We start from the raw sequence: 25,031 nt of genomic DNA on the forward strand, positions 1-25,031 counted from the left end.
TATAACATATATACTGAAATATCTTTAAAAACCACCACTAGCAGTTCAAGTAATTAAATCTGATTATCACAATCAGACTTACACACTCATAACAAATCAGTGCCTCATAATACACATGTACTGATAGTGATTGAGTAGGACAGACTAATAAAAGTAATTGTTTTTTCAAATCTATGATTGTACACACATGACTGAAGTGTGGAAAAATAGTCAGAACAGAACAGTGTAAAGGTGTGTTAAAGTATGATATCTCTAACTCTTAAACATCACTTCAGAGTGTCTTTAAAGGAGTGATATTTTACATTTTTTAAATGTAATTATGCATTTTAAAACATTTCCCTGTGGTCCACATAAACTGTAAATGCTATGCTTGGGTCTGAATTCTTCATTAATTCAACTCCACAGGTCCATCTTCAACCCTATTTCTGAGTAATAACACCAGATAGGTCATTTTGAGCACTGGCCCTTTAAACGCAAATGAGCCACTTCACACTCCACCCCCTCCAGGTGCTGGCTGTGCTGCTCTGTCCTGTTTAACCAACAGCTGAACATTTTAGGTAATCGCCTTGAAGTTTGGACATACTTTCACTATGGACTACAACTGCTTCTGCTGATAAATAATTATGTCGAACTCAGAAAAATGTTTGTCGGAAGTCTGGACCTTATATGTACAAATGTCATAACATAACTAGTTATAGACATAACAAATTAAGCAGGAATTAAAACAGGTCGTAGAAATCCACAAAATTTTTGCCAAAATGAATATAAAGAAAGCTTTGCAGCACCTGAGGGTTCAAATTCAAAGTTTTTGGACTATTAGGGTCCAAATACACAAATAAAAGTACTAAAGGCTAACAAAAGTGAGTTTAGTAAAATATGACCCCTTTAAGAATATATTTTCAAGAATCACAAAGAGTATTAAAGAGCTGTTTGTCAGGGTAAATTTCACAAAACAGTTACATGTGTGTCTTTGAAACATTTTATTAAAGAAATAACACCATAGCTTTGGATACATTATCAAGTGTTTTAAAATTAATGTGTTCTAACAGTTGAATAATAAAGTAGTATGATGAATTCTGACAAAATACTTTTACACCAATTAGGCTATGATCCTTCTTTAAGTTACTAAATCTATAATCCCTCACAGTTTGAACACATAAAGAATACAAAAATAGAAACAAATAAATGAAGGGAGGTGGCTTTTGTGTCAGTTCACATCAAACTGAAATCTTACCAGTTTAAAGTAGTACTAACAGTGGTGTTACATTGGTACCACAGTGACTTTTGTTGTAGCAGTAGAGGAGCTTGACCACCAGATGGCAGTAATGATCCGATGGAGCTGCGGTCGGTTCAACCCAAAGACAAGAACAAGAACAACACGGAGCGACAAATTGAAAACAGAGATGGCGCGGTTGGTGTGTGCCGTATGCTGCTATTGACGCTGGAACAGTGAACATGACTGCTCAGCTGTTCGTGGTGCTCACTGCCGGACAGAAAAGACCAATAGAATGTAGAACAATGGCGTCGCAAAGCTACAAAAAGGCGCATTTAGCCGGACAATGCTAACCAAGCTAGCCACCCTGTGCTTTGTTTACAGTGGAGGGAGCGAATGTTAGCTAGTATTGACATCAAGCCTTAAAAGTATTATTAATGTGGCATGAACCCTGAAACAGTGTTATTTATAGACTGCATTTCCACAGCTGATATCTGTGCACGTTAGAAGGTACATTCAGTGCATATTTTTTGTATATCTGTAGTTAGTTTGGTGAGCGTTGTTCCAAACATCTGGTGCACCGCTGTTGGACATCAGTGAAATCTGTGACAATGGTAGTCAATGGAAAGGTCATCCCACACACCCCACTGGCTGTGGACTTTTGGTATGTACGGAAATGTCCAGGGACCCGGCTGTTTTTTCTGTCCCACATGCACAGTGACCACACCATGGGCTTGACCTCCACCTGGTGCCACCGGCCCATCTACTGCTCCCCGACCACGGCCACTCTGCTCACACTCAAACTGCAGGTGCGGGACACAGTCCACATCATGTATGTGTGTATTAACATGTTTATGCACCTCTCAGGTCCAGAAACCCTGTCTGTCTGTCTGCCTCATGCTGGGTAGTTCATGTACTGTAATAAAACAAGTATTTCCTTGTGATTAGAGTTAGAGGCTTATTAAAGCAGACACTGTGCACAGGACAGGCTCACATTTTCTGCTTCAGTCCAGGTGTTCATGGTCCCAATTCCATTTGATATCGATAGGTTTAGGGATATTTGAGCTCCAATACCAGTATGAAAGATATGTTTTAAATTATACAAATAACATTCAAACCTGATGCATTATTGAAAATATTTAATTATTGTTTACAATAAGAATTGATCCCAAAACATTTACATTCATGTATTTAACAAGTGGTAAAAATAAAGGTATTCTACTGATGGGGTAAAGCTCAGGGAAAGAAGTTCGTTTAATTGTACATCTCAGGATTTAGTAAATCACTACTACTGATTTATACAAAATTAAGACTTCAGATTGACCTGAATTGAATTAACTTTGGGATTTTCCGTGACATCCAAGATTGAAATGTGTCTTAAAAAGGAATGTGTGTTTAAAGGTGCTTTTCAGAGACTGAAGTGCTCTCATGTTTAGGAATGGCATTCCTCTTAGTTTTTACAGTGCATCATAGAGGTCAACCGATATGGGTGTTTCTAAGGCCAATTTTTTAGAATTAGGTCATCCGATATCTACAGCTGATATTTAAGGCTCACTTTTTTTTTTTTTTTTCAAGCACATTGACCGTAAAATACAATTGAACACTCAGATAATTAAGATTTTCATGCAGCAATAAAAATGAAATTATTAATACACGTACACATATATTAAATACTCTTTTAACATTTATTGAATTTCTAGTGCCGCCCGCACAGGTGCATGATGAAATATCTTATAACATTTTTACTACTGATCAAATATTGGCTTTCAAAAAATTTCATATTGAAAATATAGAAAAAAACATTATATTGGTCTTCCTCTAGTGCATGGCATTGTTTTCTTTTACCCCATACTGCTTGCATTGAATGCTAAACCTGTGTGAACTCTACAAAGATTTGTTAAACAGTTTAGCGATAATCCCAAAGTTAGCATCCATCCACTGTTTTCAGCATATCGGGTCTGGGTTGCAGGAGCAGCAGCTTAAGCAGAGAAGCCCAGAGTTGCTCCTTAAAGGGGGGGGTACTGAGGCGTTCCCAGACTAGCTGAGAGATATAAAATCTCTACTGTGTTCCAGCCTTTGCCCCGTGTTCTCCGAGTGGGACATGCCCAAATCACCTCACCAAGGAGGTGTCCAGGAGGCAAACTGAAGGTCACAGTGTGACCCTGAGGCTGTCAGACTGGGTGTCCTCCACCTCATGGCTGTGCCTACAAATTCTGTTCATAAAAATTCTGAAAAGAATTGGTGACACAGGGCAGCCTGCACTGGCAAAGATTCTGACTTACAACCAGTAATGGGACCCAAGTTGTGGCTTTGTTCATACAGGATCTGAATAGCCTGTAGCAGTGGGCCATGGACCTCATACTAATGAAACACCACCCATAGGATAGTTCATTTACAGAAAAGCCAAATGTACTACATTATTCATAGACAAATATATTAAATTATGTAGACTTTCTAATTTGCTGTTTAGTGCAACCACAGATATTTGGAACACATGATAACTGTTCACTAAGTTTTAGACTTTAGGACAGGTGTTAGTTGTGTCTCATTAGAAAACTGTCTGAATAATGTACTACTCACCAGGTGAAGGAACAGTGGATCCATCCACTAGAGCTGGGGGAGCCACACCTGCTCCCACTGGATGATATCGGCAAAGAGAGGCTGACTGTCACACTTATTGATTCCAACCACTGCCCAGGATCAGTCATGTTTCTGTTTGAAGGCTACTTTGGCTCCATACTGTACACTGGTAAGTTTCTAATGCACAGGCAAGCACTCATCTGACTATGGCTACAGTGTTATGTCATCAATAGCAGAGGAAAGAGATGATCACTGAATATTTTATACTTGGGCTAAGTTGTAAAATAATCTTGGCAGTTGCTATCATAATGCCATCACTTGTATCATATCAAATAATATGTAAAGGAAGCACTGCATGAGTAAGTTGTGATTAAGAAATCAGGCAAATGTGTATAAAGTGTATTTACCCCACTGTTTATCTCAGGTGATTTCAGATACTCTCCCTCCATGCTATGTGAGCCATGCCTGAGGACTAATACCACTATCGATGTCCTATACCTGGACAACACTAACTGTGACCCCAACCGCACCCTGCCTTCCAGACAGCGAGCCACACAACAAATCAAAGAGATTATCCGCAGCCACCCCAACCACATTGTTGTCATAGGTAACATTCTTTCAGCATCTTTTTTACTTTCACCTGATTTCAGTAGAATGCAAATGTAAGCTCTCAGTATTGTCTGAAAAACCTAAATTATTAAGTAGTAGTAAATGTAGTAAGTAAAAATAGATTTTAAAGATGTTGCCTGGTGTGGAAATATGTCTGCAAGAATTCTAGACTAAGTTGAATGAGCGTACAAAAGCCTCTGACTGGGTGGAAGTACAATGTACTGTAATTATAATTACTATGGGAGAACACAGACCTGCATACAGAGATGTCACAGTGATTTGTCTCCCCTGAGTAGTCACAAGACGAGAGGATCTGTGCACATATGTCTGTCTATATGAGACTATTACTATTGCTGTTTAAAATACATTTGTTTTGTTGGCAGGTTAAGCTATTTACATTACATTCCCCTTGCGTTTCTTTTACAGTACACACCATATTATGTAAGGCTGTAATTATGTAAACAGTTAGAGTTGTTTTGAAAGACAGCAGGTGTTGTATAATGATAACATGACCCTTGGCCTTCAGTCCACGCCAAAGTTTTTGCACTGACAGATGGATGAACAATGTGCCAGCCCCCCCCCCCCACACACACACACACACACACACTCACTCATTGACCTCAATCTGGACCTCAGTACATTATTGTACAAGTAACATGACAGACCTGTATGTGAAGGACGTGTCGATAAAGCTGTGAGAAAGTGAAAGTGAGCTCCCCTCACCTTATTGTTGTTGATGGTCTGCTGCCCCCTGCAGTTGAGAACCACTGGTGCATGCCAAAGTGTTTGCACATACATGGACAGACAGATGGACGGATGGATGACCAGTTGATGACAATACTCTGCGGCCAGTGTAGCCATGGGTAAAAATGGCACAGTTTCAAAAAATGTCCTTCTCATGTCAGACTGAGTTTCCTTCATGTCTGCAACCCTTAACTGCAGCTTTAAAACATGTAACAATTGTTGTGACAGTTGTATTTTTCTGTTAGTTATGCATATCTTGAAGTTTCTGTTTTAAAAAAGGAAAGGAAGCATTGGACTAAGAGTCACCAAGTGCTAAAAGCTCAGATTTTAATATTTAATTATTCAGAATATATTTTAATTAACATTTTGGTACTTTCGCTCACTCTGAATTTCAAGTTTTTTCTCACTGGTGCAAAATTATTCAGTTTTAGTCTATAGTAGAAATGCCTATGGAAATTTCTTTCACTTACTGTAGCAAATCTTGACATGAAGAATTTGTCTTAATTTTTCCCCATAGAATGAAGTATCTGTAGATTAAAAAGTAATTGCTCCTTAAAATAGTTTTAATAGTAGCAATTCAATTAGTGGGGAGTCAATATACAGTATGTCAATACTGATAATGATTATTACTGATTAGTCAAGGACAGTGATAAGTGGTATTTGGAACTGATACACATTTGCAATAAAAATTTAAACTCTTGTTGTCAAATGGAGAAGTCCCACATAAAACCTTGTTGAAAAGTGTTTAAGTTGACTTTAATATCAAATAGTGGAATTCAATAAATATATTTAATTTTATGTTTTCACGTCCTTTAAACCTTTGTCCTATTGTGCTTTATAAAACTATTAGAGGTGTTATATGGCACTATTGTCATAAGTTAGTAAATATATTTTTGTGATTTAAGTGTTGTTTCTTGTGACAGCTAACCAGTATAACAGTATGATGGACAAGACACGAACAGAGTTGTTACTGGAGCAAAATCAATAAATTTTTGAAATAATTTAATTTATTGAAACATTCTGAATATCGCATTGTCTGTCCCTAGAGTGTTGAACACTTTATGAACATGTGCAGTATTTATTTAGCTGTCTGTCTGTGCTGCCTTTCAGGCCTGTATGCACTGGGGAAGGAGTCCCTGCTAGTGGATTTGGCAATGGAGTTTAAAACGTGGATCGAGGTGACTTTTCAGAGGATGGAGATCCTCAAAGCCCTGGAGCTGCCAGATGTTTTCACGACGGACCGTGGAGCTGGACGTATCCGAGTCGTGGATCAACTGGAGATCAATTCAGCCAATTTGGAGGAGTGGAACAGAGCGGAGCCCACTTTGGCTATTTTGCCCACTAGCAGACCCCTGGTTTCCTTCCACCCTAATGTTCACGTGGTGCCCTATTCGGACCACTCCTCTTATCAGGAGCTGGAGGACTTTATCTCTGCGCTTAAACCTGCCTCTGTGGAACCTATTGTAGGAAACTGCCTGTCTGGAGGCCTCTCTGCAATACTACCCAGGAAAAAGCGAAATGAAATCCTGGTCCCTGAGTCCGTGCAGCGCTACATGTTGAGGCAGCCTGAGATCCAGCAGAGGTCATCTGAATACATCACCTGTCACAACACAAATTACAGGCCTCTAGGTCCAAGGGGAGTGGTATTTGATTCTCCTGGAAACACATCCAAGAACTCAAGTGAGGATGCCTGTCACACCGATTGTATGGAGCACTCTGAGGAAGAGGACATGGACACAGAAAGCAGTGAAAGGGACTCTGTCTGTATTCTGGGTGACTTTACAAAAACACCTACATCTAACAAACACAGAGGACAGTTGGCGGATCTGTGGAGCCTTAACATTGTCCAGACAGTCTCGGAAGAAATGGTGATGGCAGAATCTGTGCAGCTGAGTCAACTCACCCAGAGCAACTTTGCTCCGGTGGAGATCCTGACCAACACCAAAGCCTGCCTAATCCCTGTCAATACCACGAGAAGGCCTTTTGAAACTAATGCCAGAATAATCGAGGAAATGAACAGTAGTCAGCGGTATGGGGACGGGGACCCGAAGAACAACCACACACTGTCAGATGGTGACAGCATGAGTCAGCACAGTGTCAGTGACCACATGTCAGATGACAATAACACGAGTCAGCACAGCAGACATGGAACTGATCACATTAGCACAGAAACCACGCTGCAGAACAGTAGTGATAATGTTTCCTGCACTTTTAGTGAAGAACAGCTAGAGGAGCAGGACAACTCCTTATTAAAGAACCTTCCTTTCACCGAGGAGGACTTCAGTGCCCGGGGCCTCCTGGATCTCAGTTTTATGAAACAGTATCGCCTCTGTCCTTACAATGACGATGACACAGACAGCGAGACATAAAGTTACAGTTTCTGCCTTGTGTAATGGATCTGGATGTCTAAGTGTTAGGAAAGCAAAAGAATTCTCAGTTATAATGGGTCAATGATGTCATTCTATGGTCTTTTATTTCTGCACCACAGACTGTATTTGTTGGCACTATTTTGATCATAGACTCTGGAAACTAATTTTAAAAGCAATATATTTGTCAGATTTTAAATTATTTTATATGCTTATCTTGTTTCATAAAAAGCCACAGTAGCAAATCTAAAGAGAGACATTTTTCCATATGCTGACTCTATGTAGTCCTTATACTGTTTTCATCTTGATTCGTCACTAACCTGCAGCTAGTAGGCTGAATGCGGTTCACGTCTGTGAATGCTTTGGTGTCCACACTTATCAGAGTTGAGCGCCCATCATGGCACACTGGTGAGTCCAGCAGAACACTTTAACAACTTGGTAGCATATTGAGCTTAATTTAGCACCGTTAATGCTGAAGTAAATGGAGAGCAGCTGCACTCAGATGCCATGTGTGAGCTGTAATCAGACAGTGAAGTTATACAAGACTAGATAAACATCAGCTTGTCGTCTTATTTAGGCCGATAGCAGATCGATCTGTGAATCCCTGATGTGTGTATTTGTGTTACTGTGAGCACTTTGAAACCAGGGTACTATTTCCTGTGTTCTTACCCTTAGTATCTCTGTAAGGTTATCATTTGAATTGGGTTTCTCCTTCTCATGTGCACTGGGATAGCCAGAAATTTAAAAATTAAACCAGTTTAACTATTAAACTGTTAGATAAAAAAGATACTCCCCTTATACCATAGTACTATTTTCCTCCCATCTATGCTGAAAAAGAAACTTTTGTAGATAAAAGCTGTGCTGTTTCTTTACTGTGAGTCAGAGGTTGTTGTTTTTAAATATTCAGTTTTGATGTAAGATTTCAAAAAGCTTTCCGTTGCATTCAGTCCTTGTTGCTTGTTTAATATTGCTACTTGTGTTTGATGAGTTAACTTTTCCGTGGTGCCATTGGAAATAAGAATCAGTGGCTTTATAATGTTTATGAAACACATAAATGTGGGATTACCTTTGTCTGACCATGGTTTCTAAGTGCTATTTTCAACGTGTGGACAATTGAGTTATCTATTTGTGAAGTTTAAAAACGATACTGAAGGAGCTCCCATTCCCAGATGAGGAGCTGGACCCTTCTGGAACAGCTTTGTGCCATAGTTTCCTTGCTGTGTCCTGTACAAGGACAATATGGACAATGTGACCTGAGGTTTTTACCTTGTGTAATGTGTGTTTATGTGTACTGTTACAGGCACTTTAAAGCCAGAACACGTCTTCTGTTAGTCAAGTTCCTTCTCCTTTTCTTTGGGGTGCCTCCATCTGATTTGGGCTGAGATACCCTCCAAATAGAAAAAAGCTCATAACAGGTTTTAACAGATAAAAATACTCATACCAGCCTTTACCACCGAGGTGTGTTATTTAAGGCACCTTTCTGTGCCTCAAAGAAATGTTCATTTCTCATCAAAGATTCAGTTGTTAACATTTCTTTGTTGGCGCTGGAAAAATACCTACTGTTGAATAACAATTCTAATTTATAGTTTCACAATGTGCGTAATTAAACTATATTTGTCTTGATGACAGGTTGACTTTACATGCCTAGTCTCACTTACTGAATACTTTTGATGGTTTTATTTCCTTGCATGAAGAAACATTTTGTGAAAAGCCAAAACTTTAATATACTAAGATCAAAAAAGAGAACGTTAGATGAGATGTAAGAGTCATATTTGCCATATGCTAGATAGACCTAAACTGCCTAAATGTATTTTAACTGTGTGAATAAAAGCCTTTTTAAGTTTTATTTTATTTTTGTCATTACTGTCTGTATTATAATTGATGCTTTCAGTCTAAGAGGAGGCATGAAAATGACTAAACAGTTATTATGGAGTTTCAGAAGATATTGTGCATAATAAAGTATTTCTCCTGTTCTTTTGAAACTGGCACTTTTTTTTTACTTAATAGTCCTTAACTACAGATGATTACAATAATTAACAGTGGATTTTAACCAGTGGTTACAACACACGCCACTTCACTGTAACATGGATGGTTTGAATGTCGTCTGTGCTTTGCAACACTTTGTATCTAATTTTATGAATCTTTGAATTTATCTTCATTTCTCTATCCTCAGCATTCAATCAATTGGATGGTGCGAATGCTAAATACCTGACTTAAATGTGTCAGTATAAACTACAATTACATCAGCCACACCATATATTAAAATAAGTTACAATATTTTAGTATTTTTGAAATACTAGATTGCTTTTTTGAGGGAGCATGAACTCACTTTACAAACTATCTAATTGGATCTGTACTGTATCAGTGAACTAGATAAGCTGATAAAGTGGACAGCATCTGAGAGTCTAACAACACATCCCATAAACTACTCAGTGGACAGTTCAATATGTGGACCTTTACGCTACAGCTCAGATCCTCATAGATCTGTCTGTCTGTTGTGAAGTACGTCGTGTTGAAGTAACTCTCAATGACTCATGGTTTCTATTGTTTTCAAAGCTCAGTAACACTTTAACCTATTTTAAAACGTTGGAGGTCAGCTCTGTCTTAAACTAGGTGGAACGTTTAGCCTTTTTCAGTCATGTAACACTATTATTTGTGTGTTTAATATCAATACAGTTGCACGGTTAAGGAGGTGGGAAAATAATGCCTTTGAGTGTCCATTACCTTGTGCAGTGTATAAGATAGAAGGTGGTGAGCTCATGTTAACACTGAAGGCTGCAGCTACTGTTAGCTAACACTGGCCTTCAAGCAAAGTATTAAGTCCAAGCAAGGTCTACAACAAACACCTAACATCACTGCAAAAAAGGATTTCTAAGAAAGTGAAAAAGCCTTATTTCTAGAGTGTTTGCCTTATTTTTCATCTAAATGGGAAAAAGCTTGCCAAGAAAATTTAACATAAGAAAAAAATTCTTATAAATAAATAAATAAATAAATAAATAAATAAATATATATATATATATATATATATATATATATATATATATATATATATATATATATATATATATATGCCTTTGTCTTAAGATTTTCCAGCTAATATCAAGGTGATTTTATTTCTTGTACTAAGCACTGTTTGCTAAATTCTAGCATTTTTGTCTAGTTTTAAGGCATATTATGTTTTTTTTATTGATAGACTTTTTTTTTTTTTACTTGTTTTAAGAATTCTATCCAAGAATTTTTTTCTTACCCCACTTGCAGAATTTTTTTTGCTCTATATAATTCAATTTGACCAGATATAGAGATATTAAGCTTATTTCTAACAGGGTATTTTTTGCAGTGATTGCACTTAACAAACCTTCCAAGACTGACAGACTGATAGAAACAGCATAAAGATATTTGTGTTGAAATGCATCTGAGAAATAAACCAGCGTTTTTGACATCACTCACCTTCCACTGCATTAACATTTTGGGTGTTCAGATCTCTCAAGGTTACAAATTCAAGGCGACTTTATTTATACCCGTGAGTAGATTTGATTTGCAGCAAGCTCTCGCTCACTGCCAGTCGCTGCGTGCGCATGCGCCCAACACAAATCCTTCGAAATAATTACAGTGAAGATAATGCAAGCTCATATATCACATACGTAAGACATCTACACATAAGATCTCTACACATCTGGACAAATTAAAGACCAGTCCCATCCAGGTTTATATCTGGTTTACACTCATATCATCACATTGCTTGGTTGTATTTTACAGTATTTTAAAAGTACAAAACACTGATTTTGAAAATATGAAGCCATTTCCAATCAACTACAGATTGCAAAATAATATACTGTATTTCAAATACATACGTAGATTTTAAATACATGTTTCAGAAACACTGCTCATCCCTGCTCAGGATACGTTGAGACCTGGTGAGTCAGAATGTGTTCATGGGTGAGCAGTATGAACACAAATGCATCCTGGGACTGAGTGAAGGACAATCAAACCACAAGGACACCATCACCATCATATAAAGAGTTTTAAAGATGTCTGAACATTTGGAGATAGCCCACAGAGGTATATTATGACAACTATTGGAGTGGAGTGCTGCCTGAGTGCATTGGAGCATTTTTCTCCTTCATGAGGAAATAAAATCCACTGTTCACATTAATCTGGTAGAAATTCATTATCATATTTTAAGCACTTGAAGATTTAATCATCAGTCAAGCATATGTCATGCAGGAGAGCCAATAAAAACAAATGAAGCTTGGAAGTTTTAATATTGACATTTAATGTGTATTGATTGGTTTAATGTCACCTCAGTGATGCTGCAGTGATAGGCAGAAAACAGTCCACCTTAAAACCTACAGGGTTCTGAGACGGTGGATTACATTAGCAGAAATATTACACATCAAACTGTTTAACATGCAATGAAAGGACTGTGTCCAACATGTACAGTCGTGGAAAAAATTATAGACCACCCTTGTTTTCTTCAATTTCTTGTTCATTTTAATGCCTGGTACAACTAAAGGTACATTTGTTTGGACAAATATAATGATAACAACAAAAATAGCTCATAAGAGTTTAATTACAGAGCTGATATCTAGTTTACATGGTTTTCTTAATAATAACCAAAATCACTTCAGTTCTTACATCGATATCTATGGCATTGTACTGCCAAAAACAGTGGTTTTAGGCATTCCATGTTTACTTTTGTCTGTTTTAGTCACATGATACACACAGGAGTTGGTACATGATTGCATAACCATTGTTTTTGATGACTTTTGATGGTCTAATAATTTTTCCACAACTGTAGATGAGCTTGTTCATTTGGATATAGAGTAGCAAGTGAGATCTGAGCAGAAGTGTTCATCTAAGATCTATTTATGGATGTGTTCTAATGCCAGGTGTGATGCATTCCTGTTCACGGGTCCACATCTGGGCACAGGTGGGTTCAGTTCTTCTACTTCAAAGTCCACATTTCTGAGGTAACAACGTGACCGTTGTCCAAGTCATGATCGTCTCATGATCCTTTTTGTGGATTTTTAAGTATGATGATGTAAACCAGGGGTGTCAAACTCATTTTTGTTCAGGGGCCACATTCAACTAAATTTGATCTGAAGAGGGCCAGACCAGTAAAATTTATATATTATTATGTTATCATATGTCAACTCCAAACTTTTTCTCCATGTTTTAGAGTGAAAAAAGTAAATTTATATCATGAAAAGGTTTACATCTACAAATTATCCTTTCAAAAGATGTGAATTACATGAATTTTAACGATATTCTGCCTCAGTTTTTCATTTAAACTTTATACCTTACAGATCACAGTGGATCTACAAATACACAAAATGTTGAGTAACAGGTAGAAAGATGTTGAAATTGTACTTCTCCTAAGACATTTCAGATTGTTCATATTTGTTCAGGTTATTCACATTTTTGGCAAAATTAGTCTTTGTTTTAGTGTAAATACATGAAAATATTTACATTTTCAAAGAGAAAAATTTGGAGTTGTCTTTATTTCTATGTTATTATGGTAGTATTTTGCTTGGGATTGAATTGGTCTGAATGTGGAACCTCAACTAAAAGGATTGTTAATATCTTAGTGTAATTTTTGCATTTCACAACTTCATCCCAAGGGCCGGACTGGACCATTTGGCAGGCCGGATTTGGCCCCCGGGCCGCATGTTTGACATCCCTGATGTAAACCATTTATGTGTCTTTTATCACTGATGGATTAGACTTCATTACAGGTGGGTTTTATTTTATTCAAAAAGCTGGACATGCTGTCACTGCTCACTTTGGGGGTGGGGGCTTGTGTAGCTTTAGGGTATGGGTTCTGCCTCCAAAAATTTAAGGGTACTCCATTTAGCATTTTTTTTTTTTTTTTTTATAATTAAAAATGTAGTACATAGTTTAGTAGTAATAATAATTATCATCATCATCACCCTCTCGCACACCTGGAATTCCCTTCTCCAGAGACCACCCAAGGTGGAGGAGACACAGATGGACCAATCAGAGCCCGTCAAGCCGACCAGCTGATAAATGACACATCAGCAGCACATCAGATGACGCTTCTGTGGAAGACTGGAGTCACAGTCAAAACTGTCAAGCAGGTAACATCTAAAAACTATACCTTGTCTGAACAAAAGAAAATAGTATATTTACATCATCACCAATTCAATTCAACTTTATTCCTGACTCAAGGTCCAGTATAGACAAACACAGTAAAAACAGGGGAAAAAAAGAAACAATGAAAGAGTCACTTTAACAAGACAGCTATACCAGTGCCTCCACATCCTGGACTGGTAGCGAACGGCACTACATCTGGTATCAACCAGTGACACAACTACTTGATTCACAAACTTATTCAATTAACAGAAGTTATACATGAGCTTCCTCAGTGTGGCCTTCAACATATTTATTCCAGCTGCAACAAACATCTCACTCACACTAGTCCATCTCAGCCCCCTAAGAAGTACATGCAAAGCATCATTGTAGACCACCTGCAGCCTTTGCAAACTTCTATGTTTATAATTGGACCGAAGGTGTGTACAAAGGTGTACATCATTATAATAATTATAATAATCATGATACCTGGTTGTAGATAGATTTACTCCTTTACTATTTAGTGTGCCTTTGTTACATGTTTGAAAACTCAGAAAACTATGCATGTTTTCAGCATGTAAGAAAATATTTCTCTCCATGAAATAATTTACTTTTAAGTAACAAGAAAAGTTCTTAGTCTTGATTAAATAAAATCTTATTGGCAATTTAATGTGCTTTGCAGTCCTTTTTGTATATAATTTTGCTTATATGCTACGAACATATTTTTTTCCTTTAGTGTTTAAATGAAGACACTGCTTATCCTCTTGCAATGCATGTATTTGGCCTTAAGATGGCAGTAGTTTGGTACGAATTTCATCTGAGCTTTTTCCTGGTCTTTCTGAGTTTAGGTTTTTGCAGCTGATCTGAGTCTACATTTGTTAGGTAACAGCATTCAAGGCAATAATGGCATTTGGTAAAGTACTATTTTCATGTAGTTTCACTGTCTGTTAGGGTATTATAAATTCTACTTTAGTGTTATATTGAGTAATGAGCTCATATCAAAACAGATTGACTCAGTGAGAAAGAAACACCATATGTCTCCTATTGTTGCTCTGTACAATTAATATCTCCTTACATTTTTGTCTTGTGTGAATGCTGTTTTGAAGTATGGACGCTGCCCTGCATGGGAGCAGCACCACCTGCCAGTCTTTCCAGCCAAGAAAGGTATGAGCCTGCAAGCTCTGTGTAGCCTCTGGGTAACAACCACTGAGAGTTTCATTCCATTCACTAATACAATCTCTTTGTCCTGGAGCCTGACTTCACACTTCTAAGAGGGCTGGGCTGTCAACGGACTCGTAAAGAGGTGCCACAGTAATGTTTAGAGTGAGGAACAGGGACAAATCAGACCCAAAGGTACAAAAATACTGGAATATAAAAGGGTTTAGTAGGTTTTTAGGCTCTGTAGTTCATCTAACAAGGCTTAATACATCTATTAGGAGTACAGTTGGGTTATAGGTCCTGTACTACATCTAAATAACAAGTTCTCAGTCTGTGTTTTGGCTTTGTAATACCTTTACTTTTCACTTCTCTAGAACAGCGGAGCCTTTTGCTGAGATTGGGGTAATACATTTAAAGAAACGGCACAGTCGATCCTGCTGTATAAACACTTTAGCTGACCCTGATCTTAGCTTCTCTTTGAAAAAGTGCTTAATAAAAAGTTGTCTCTGGTGTTCTCCCGCTAAGTTCAGAAACCACATCATGCTGAGACATCATAAAGTCACCATCAGTGGGATGTCAAAATGACACGAGCTGCCAACAAGAGTCTTCTCTTGTGCTCATAAAGGATGAATGACCGTCTCCTGCATGGAGTTTCTCTGCATGTGGGAGGAGGGGGAGTTGGGATTAACAATCAGCCACAGGCTCAGGGATGACTCGAATACTGATGATGGAGGAGGGCTACAGGGTTCTGACATGGGCCCAATTTTAAAGCCTCTTACCTTCCTATACAGCGTATAACCTATACATGGTTTAACTGGTTTTAGAAGAGGCTCAGGTTTCACAATGAAACGAGTAAAAAAAGTTAATTGTTTATGTGTGAGAGTGTTGATATGGTTGCTCAGTTGAATCCTGTAATCTTTCTTGGCAGCGAGGGTAGCGGACTCATGTACTCCTGAGATTGGTTGAAATGTAATCAGGACAAGACAATACCCAAGACTGAATTTGCATTAAGAATCCTGCATATTTTATGCATGCCTGCATTTTCTCTGCAGCCCCAAAAGCTATTTTAAGGCAGTGCACTTAAAAACAAAAACATGTTTGTGACCAAAAAAATGATTTGGGTGAAAAAATGTTTTACGATTTCTTTTTTTTTTTTTTTGCAACACTGTGAGGGAATGTGAAGCCCTGACAGTGAGGCCAGGAAATGAAAGGAAATGGAGTGTCACATACCCCCACAAGCATCGCAGCAGGGCATTAGGGCTAAAGTAATGGATTCCTCACACACGCCATTACTTCAAAGTGGAAATCATAAGGATGCTACCTGCAAGGCCAAGGCCCTTTTCCAGTGGTAAAACTGCTTATAGAATGTGGTGGTTATTGCAATTCACTCAACGCTGCGTTCAGACAAGTTAAAATATCTATCAAGTGATCTGATTATCACAGCCTCCATTACACTTCAGATAAAATCTCACCAGGAAGAAAAGTCTGTGTGAGGTGAGACCGTGTGACATTAGGTGTTTTAGCCTGTTATTGTTTTCTCTTGTGTTGTAAAGGAAACAGGGAGGATACAGCGGCGTAATTTATAGTTCTATTCCAGCAAAATACATTCTTCAACTGTGACAGGAGGCTAAACTTCAGCTCCCCCCAAGACCTACAAATAAAAAAGTAAATACATGACAAGTCAGCTCACTGAACCTTTGCTCTGTGTGTTCAAACACTAAATCTCAGTCTCAGTTTTTTTATTTGCCTGATGATTCATGTCTAAGTTTGGATGTTACACTTATTGCACTGCTCTTCACAGCAGTGTTGTCAGTCTGATGGTGATGACGAATCAGTGTTTTAAAAATGCAATCTAATCTCTCATATAATTAAATAGAACTAAATATGGAAGGATTAACAGAAAGGTATGCTTGTCTCTACAATTCCAGTTCTTGGTTTTGATGTTACTCTTTAAATGTATTTCTATTTGTTCACAACTTAGTATATAATAAATGGTAATGCATTCTATTTTCAATAGCATAATAATCTTTTTTTTTTTTTTTTTTAAGTTCTTACTCTCCATAAATCCCATCAAGAGACAATAATTAAGTTTTTTGGCCATTCAATAGTTTTTAACTTTCCCTACATTGCTGCTAATCTCATTATAACACACTATAAGAATAAATCTTCTAAATCTGGACACTGTAGTTTAAGGAAACACTGAGTAGTACATGTATTGAGGAGTATGTCTGGTTGTGGATTAATAAAACTCAGTTCTGTTGAGAGTATTTACAGTGACAGTGCAGTGTATATGGGGTGGACTATGGTTTTTATTTTTATTGTAATTAGAAATGACATCTGCCAGTTCAAAGAGGATTGTTAATTTGTCTAAATGTTGGTCAACATTTTATATTTTTGGTCAAAATATATAGAAACTGTGGACAATGAGTAAAACAGAGTTGTTTCCAGCCTTATGTCTGCTTTACTTTGGAGCTGTCTTTTCAGAACCACGGACAGCACCCGGTGCAGTCCATTACTGAGAGCTGTCTTTGAAAATAAAAATCAGCCTAAATCTAGTCTGACTTGTGGCCATTTTTTTCATTGTGTAGTTTTTTGGGTTATAAAACATTTCTTCTGTGCAAATGAATGTGTTTTCCACAAAGCTGGCTCATAGACATTCATCCATGATGCATAGGGAGTCCTCGCCCTCAGTGAAGCATAACATTTTGACTGGTCTGAAGCAGAGGATGGAAAAATTGAAACCAAATGTAAGAACTTGACAGACTGCTTGACTTGCAGTTGAAACAAGGACCTTCCTGCAGGCAAAACCAATGAGAAACAGAGTGGCCTTTTAACACAGGTCTCAGAGAAAGCCCCGTTTCTTATTTCTAGTGATTTCCACTTTAATGTCTGAAATGCTGAGTCTGTCAGTTCGTAGTGCTCTTCAAAGACAATGCCTCCTGCCAGAGCGTAGGAGAGGAGCACCAGCTCTAAGCTCAGTGTAGGTGAAATCAGAAGAGAAGCAAAAAGTCTATCAGGGTTATGATAGACAATAAGGCAGCCAGTGGTTTCTTCACTTTGTAGTGATTTCTTTCAGTCCTTTTTCCCAGACTGTCGCAGAGAGTTGGAACGATGAGGCTGAGCTGTGTCACACCCACACAGCAGCAAAGGCTGTTATCTTTTTGCTCGCAGTCTATAGCTATTTCTGTTGCCTCTGCCAGTGTTTTGGTGTGTGGGGGCACATCCACGTATGGCAATGTATGTGTAAGTAAATACACAAGGCTGAACAGGAGTAAGAGGGAGGAGACTGGAGAGATCAGCAGTCACAAAACACTTCTGTTGAGTAGAGAATGGAAAGAGGGATTTTGGGGACGTGGAGGTAGAAGCTGCCAAAAAAAGGTAATTATTTTCCAAAAAGCAGCTGTGGCTGTGTGACTTTCAAAGAACTAAGGTAATTTCTGAGACGCCATCATTAAATTTCTAAATTCTCTGGAAACACATCAACCGAGCAGATTTGTTACTTGTGCTGCGGGGTATCATTAAATACCGTCCCGTTTCTACATGTATGAGCCTTTGAATGTCACAGTAAATGACAGTGTTATAGTGTACAGTCTTGCTCATTCATCCTATTCTTTCACGTCAAAAGAATCTCAAACATGCAGCCTTGAATTCACCAAGAGAACCTTTTTTTTTCCCCATCTTTTTTCTTTCCCATCCACGGATCAGTCATTCATCACTCTCTTTGTTAAGATCCCGTAAGACCATAGTGGGAGTCTCTGGCTTACATAGGCCCAGATCCAGCTGCTCACCAATGACTCACAGGACAGTACTTCCCAACAGGGGACTCTGTCTTCCCCTCCTCTTCCCTACTGTTCTCCCCTGCTTTCTCCTCCTCACTACACTCCGTCTCCCCCCTCTGTGCTCTCTCTAATCTCCTTTACTCCAGCCTCCCACTCTCATGAAAACCCCACCTTTCCTTCTCTCCTCTCTCCACCTGCCAGCTTTCCCTCTCTCATCTTTAATGTCACCACTTGTTTGCTCCTTTCTCTCCACACACCTTCATCTCTTTCCTCCCATGTGTTTACTATCACCAGTCTGCCCTTCTCCTACTTCCCCCCAGTCGCAAAGATTAGAGTCTTGGCTCCGAGTCACTGAAGAGGTAATCTGAGGTGTATGGTAAATACAGGCAGGGGGCACAGATACAGCAGCTGTCAGTGTAGGAAGTATTATCTGCACGCCATGAGAAACTACCACCTACTTCCACTTATTTGAAATCTCCAAAGCCTTTCACCGCGTAAAAGGGGCTGGACAAGCCAGGCATTGTGTGCACTTTTCAGTTTGCTGCTAAATGGCACACATCGACCAGGGACTGCTTCTCACCAGTGAAATGGCTGATGGCTACTGGCAGCATCAGCACTCTGGGATGTAACAGCCATTTGATTTGCATGAGATCTTGTCAGTGTGAATATCTTATGTTTTTTTTTTTTCTTTTCTTTTGCATCTCTTCCATTTTTAATGCCTCAAAGAAAAATGTCCTTTTGTGCTTTATTTGAGCACACAGCACATTTTGACGCATCATTCTTAAACACATTTAAGACACTAACCTTTCTTTTCTTACCCTTTTTAATCTCACATATGCATATAGATCTTACAATTAAAATTACATTTCGGCCTTCTTCATACATTTTCCATCCCTGTCTTTTTGTGCTGCCTGGTGAAATCAAACAAAATCACTAAAATATCCCTGACATTTTCAATTTCAGTGTTGTTTTTTGTGTCCATAATGGAGATGCATTTTTATGGGGAACAGCCTGTTCCAATATGCTGCAAACAGTAAATAAGGCTCACTCTGCCTGGATGTAATGATATTCAGCACATTGGACTTCCCCTGAGAAGTCAGCACTCTCATAGTCAGGTGCTCATCTCCTCTCCATTTTGTATTTACTGATTTTATTAATGCATGTACAGCCAGTGCCTTAAGCAGCTGTTCACTTTTAATGCCATTGTCAAATGCGATATTCGTTGTATATTTGCGGTGAAGCTGAAAATGTCCTTGTTCTGTCCTGTAGTTTAAATGTAAGGACAAACAGGTAAACACAGATGTGGCATGTTTGTGTTTCTTTTCAGTAGCTGTGACAAAGTAATTGAGATGATTCATCATGTTTATTTTTTGTTTGGACGGCTATCCCCGGCTGACAAATCTCCAACACATTATTTCATATGGCCAGTAATGGGAAACCACCCACAGCTCCACTCTGGCTCCATTACAGGGCACTGAAAACTCACTCATTCTCCTAATATCATTCTTTATCGGTGGCCTAATGATGATTTATAGCCAATAGGTGAACGGGTAGTGAGTCACGGTGGTGAGTGCATTTGTGCTGTTGAGCAGGACCAGTAGCAGCCCCAAGGTGAGTGGAGTTCATTTGTTACAGCAGAGAAGAAAGCTTTGTAAAGAGGCACAGTTAGTGAGAGCAGAGAGAAGTAGAGACTGGAACAATCCCTATCCCTCCAACCGACTTTTTTTTTTTTTTAAGTTCTACAAATTGGTGGATGCTGTTCCACTAACAGTGAGACAACAGGCCGCCCGGCGGTCTGCTGGAGAACCTGGAGGCTGTTTTAATTGGGCCGTTCAAAGTGTGGGCGTGCTCTGGTTCCAGTTGGCTTCCAGGTCAATACTGAGGCTGAAGTCCACACTAGTCTGTGGTTAGCGTGGGACTACTGCAGCTTCTGCACGCCTCCCTCTTTGCCGTATTGAACAAATTAAAAAAGACACCAGGAGGAGCTGAGAGGGCGTTAACTACTGACCACACTGACACACTGCTAATCTTATTTACTCAAAATCTCAACAGATATCCAGTCCTGCAATTCCTTTACTTTTAATTTGATTTATACACTCCTCAGACATAGAACTATTTTTTGTGGTGACTTCCAAATGAATTTTACCTTTATGTCTACCCTTTATCACCTTTTTTGTATGATATTGTTCTCTGCATTTTACATTTTTCAATAACAAGCAGGTATTTTCCTCCACCAGGGTTCCTGTCAGGCCTTAAAATTTTGAATTTAAAAATCTGCATTTAGTACCTTAAAAAGTCATTAAAAGGTATTAATTTTGATACGGTAGGTCTTAGATTATGTTGTCATAAAGTTGCTCATTGTATTGTGTTTAAATGTGTGTGTTAAATGTCCAAGCTTTATTATTTATTTATTATTAGGATCCCCATTAACTGATGCAGGACATTAACTACTCTTCCTGGGGTCCTCCCATTTCAAGCAGGCATACAGTATCCATTTACAAGCATAAAAACGATGTGATTCACCCTTATATTTCCCTCTTAAGAACACTCAACAGTCAAACAAAACAACATTAACAATAATAACAATACTGCAACATCAAATTAAAAACAGAAAAACAAACAAACAAACAAACAAAAACGAAGTAATAATATTAAATAAATAAACCTAATTATAATTGTGTGTGTGTGTGTGTGTGTGTGTGTGTGTGTACATGCATTTGCTAATTTCATATTTTTATGTCTACATGTCTTCCGAATTGTTTACAGGCGTTGGGTTATTTGATGTTGCTTCAGTTGTCCAATAAAGTAACGTTAGTCTACGCAATTCCACCCGTTCCAACCCAACAATTTATGTTGAAATTAGGAATCAATTATTACTAACTTTGCAGCCCCTGGTGAGAAATGATCACAGAGCATTCAGCCCAAGGCACGTGCAGCTGTTAATCTTTGTACGGTCGTGAAATAGGCTGTGAAATGGGCATTAAATTCTGTTCTAAGTAGCCTTAAAAAGGTCTTAAAAAGTCTTAAATTTAACTTGTAGAAACTTGCAGGAACCCTGTCCACTTAATTTAATGATCATGTTGATGTTCATAAAATATCATAGGTTATCACAGCAGAGAAAACAGGAGAAAAAGTTACTTTTCATCAAAGCATATTATTAACTGAACATAAAAACAAGTGTCTACAACCACTGTCATCTGTTAAACTACACTGGTTTTAATAGTTGTTGCAAAAAAGAGACAGTTTCCATGTTCATGACAGATTCTGAACATCAAAATGGGTCATATCTGAAGACACTGAAAAGCTGAGAAACTGTATTTTACCTGAGTTATGTTAAGTTTATTGATGGGGTTAATGATTCAAAACATATTAAATATTTCAGATCACTAGATGCTTCTAGTTGCCGGTGGCTGTTGAGTTCATAAATTGGGAGTAAACTACAAAACATGGTTAAATGTTGTGGTTGAGGTTCAGTTCCCATTTGCATCAGGACCCACCTGTGTGGACTTTGCATGTTCTCTCCATGCCAAGTGAGTTTCCCATGGGTCCTCTGATTTCCCCTGCCATCAAAAACATGTATGCCAGGTTAAATTTTCTGTCTGTGACCTTGACCAAGGTACCAGCATAGGTCTGGTGATGGTCCCTGTGTGCCTTCAGTGGCAGCCCACTGCTCCTTGGGTTTACTCGGATAGGTTAAATGCAGAGGTTGCATTTTCCTATAGGGACAATAAATGGGACGTTTACTTTAACCCTTTAAAGGTCCCGTATTATGCAAATCTCACTTTGTGAAAGTTTTCTTATAGTAGTGTGTGTTGCAGTAGCCTCATTATGAGGTTCGAATTTGAAAACTGTCTGTTTCCTCCCTGCCTTGCTGCACCACATTTTGTTAAAATGCCTGCTCAAACGGCCGAGTTTGAGTTGGGTCCGCTTATGACGACATAAGCGGACTTAACTCCTCCCCCTGACTGTGCCCCCACCCTGGCAAAGCGAGCCCCGCCCTGGCAAAGTACCTCTTGGACAACAAACATGGCGAAGGCGAGACACGCAAGTTGTGGTGTTGTTGGCTGCACACACCAACACGATAGTTTATTTTTGCTCCCCACTTCCGAGCCTCTCCGTAAAAAGTGGCTGGATTCTATCTGTGATGGTCATGGACCAAACAACATTCCCAAACGCTTGTATGTGTGTGCCCGGCATTTCACGGACGAGTGTTTTTTGAACATGGGCCCATACAGCTCCGGCTTGGCACAAAGACTCCGAATCAAGAAGGACGCAGTACCAACGCTTCGTGACCCAAGTACAAGTGTGGGAGATGTAAGTTCTACTCATTTTTTTTGTATCTTTACTGCATAACCCTACATTACGTATAAGCTGGTGGTTGTGTACATCTAACGTTAGCATGGCAGCTAACATAGCTCGGTTACTGCTGCTAATGTTTGCGTCCCCGTTAACATGCAAGAACTGATAATATCAAGAGACATTCAACAGAACTACTTTGAACACGGGCCTTTTGTGGTTGGCATCAGTAGAGTTAGCATCAAGCTTGTTAGTAGCTGCCTGCATTAGTGGCGGCAGGCGTCTTTCTGTGTCAGGTCCACGAACCCGACACAACACCGCCGTTTTCCGTCGGGGCTCAATCACGCCTCAAGGCAAAGAAAGCCAGTGTTTGGAAAGACGTTCTGTCTGAGACATGTGTATTGTAGATGAGAGAGCCATGGCTTCACAGTCAACATTAGCGCGTAGTACTGCTAGCGGAAGCCGCGTCCTCTCCCAGAGAGGAGAGGGGGAGTGGGCGTGGACAGATGCGTTCATTTGCATACCCGGAAGCAGGCCCAGAAACAGCCTGTTCTGAGGAGGGCTGGTGAGAGGGACTTTTTCGACCGCTGAAACTCCGAAAAAAGGATGATTTTGGGGCGAACAAACTTAAATACTATGTTTTTGGGCTTCTGAGACCTATATGACGTGACTGAAAAATAGCATAATACGGGACCTTTAAAACCTAATCCTAAAATGGCCTGCCTGAACATTTTTCTTATTTTGACTATTGAAAAGGTTAGAAAATATGCTGTGAGTGAGTCCATTTGCCCATGCAGGGTCTGCTTGAGGTTTCTGCCTGTTAAAAGGAAGTTTTTCTTCACCATCGTCACCAGTCACAAGTGTTTGCTCCTGGAGGATTCTGTTGAGTTTCTGTAAATTGACATGAGAGTCTGGTTTTGACTGGCTCTATATGTAAAGTGTCATGAGATAACTTTTGTTATGATATGGCGCTATAGAAATAAAATTTGATTGATTGATTTTTCCAGACCACTTTTTTCCCAGATCTTTCAAAATCTAGCAATCATTTACAATTTACTGCATGTTATAATTCTGCAAAAATGGCTTCTTCTCCAGCTTCTAGCACAGGTGTGAGTGAAAACACTGTAATGACCCAATAAACTCTGCATGAACAGTGAAAGAGTTACAGCCATCCAAACTGTATATATTAAGGGTGTGTCAGCACTGACACGTCAGGTTTTAAAGAGTTAAATTACAGTTGCTGATAAAAATGTTGGCTTTAAGTGCCAGAAATTTAACAATACTTTCTTTATGAAATAAGAAAAGGCTTCTAACATCACAGTACAGTAGGACTTTATAGCTTTATTTCCCAGGATTAAAACATTTTTAAGGTAAAAAAAAAACAGCAAGGAAATAATCCAATGTAACGTCTTATATAAATATGATGAAATAATAAAAGGCTGTATTATTTCTATCTATAGTCATTGCTTATCTATATTTCTGTACTTATGACACCCACTGGACTGTTGGTTCATGCTGGATGAGGGATCTCTTCCATTCAAAGGCTTTTTGAGGTGAGTTTTCCCTCATCTAGTCTAAAGTACTCTGAAGTAAAATGCAGTAAATTAGATGTGATTTCCAGCTACATCTTGAATCTGTTTTATTCATGTTGAAACATCAAATAATTTGATACGACACTTAGAAACTGTGCACTGCCAACTGCTCACAGAGGCGGTAATTCATTAGTTTATTAGCACATCCTCTATCACATGACTGATGCTGCAGTATTGACAGACTCACAAGTCGACAAACAGATATCACCGAGATGAAAACTCAATACTGAGCGTCTTTTCTAGTATACACAGAGAATGGTTTGCCAATATCTATTTTGGCTCGTGAAACATTGCCTGCCAGAGCTGCAGAGTAATTGGTATAATTCATTTGGAGAGGAACTCTGTTATGAGTGATTTCTGCATATTACATGTGAAATGTTATATATAAGTAGGGTATAATTCTATGTCATTAGCTGTTGATCCTCTTCCTTGCAGCCAGTCGGTGGTTATTGTTCAGGCAGTAAGTGGGTGGGCAGGGGAGGTGTTGGCTCTATCTTAGGCTGGTAATTTATGGCTCCAGCTGCTGTCTCCCTCTCCCCAGGTGGACAGCTTGATTCGTCAGCAGTGCATCTCATTAGGGGGAGAAAAACACATTTCTAAGGGG

At 38.8% G+C, this 25,031-nt stretch overlaps 1 protein-coding gene across 1 annotated transcript; it reads left to right on the forward strand.

Moving 5' to 3' along the window:
* The first annotated feature begins 1,374 nt into the window (after positions 1-1,374).
* Positions 1,375-8,927, forward strand: dclre1b (DNA cross-link repair 1B). The gene is made up of 4 exons (XM_030139754.1): positions 1,375-2,022; positions 3,797-3,962; positions 4,218-4,400; positions 6,257-8,927. The coding sequence occupies exons 1-4, from the start codon at positions 1,825-1,827 to the stop codon at positions 7,513-7,515; spliced, it is 1,806 nt and encodes a 601-aa protein (XP_029995614.1). The 5' UTR covers positions 1,375-1,824; the 3' UTR covers positions 7,516-8,927.
* Positions 8,928-25,031: the final 16,104 nt, after the last annotated feature.

The sequence above is a fragment of the Sphaeramia orbicularis genome, chromosome 7 (assembly GCF_902148855.1).
Source record: "Sphaeramia orbicularis chromosome 7, fSphaOr1.1, whole genome shotgun sequence".
NCBI classification, from domain to species: Eukaryota; Metazoa; Chordata; class Actinopteri; order Kurtiformes; family Apogonidae; genus Sphaeramia; species Sphaeramia orbicularis.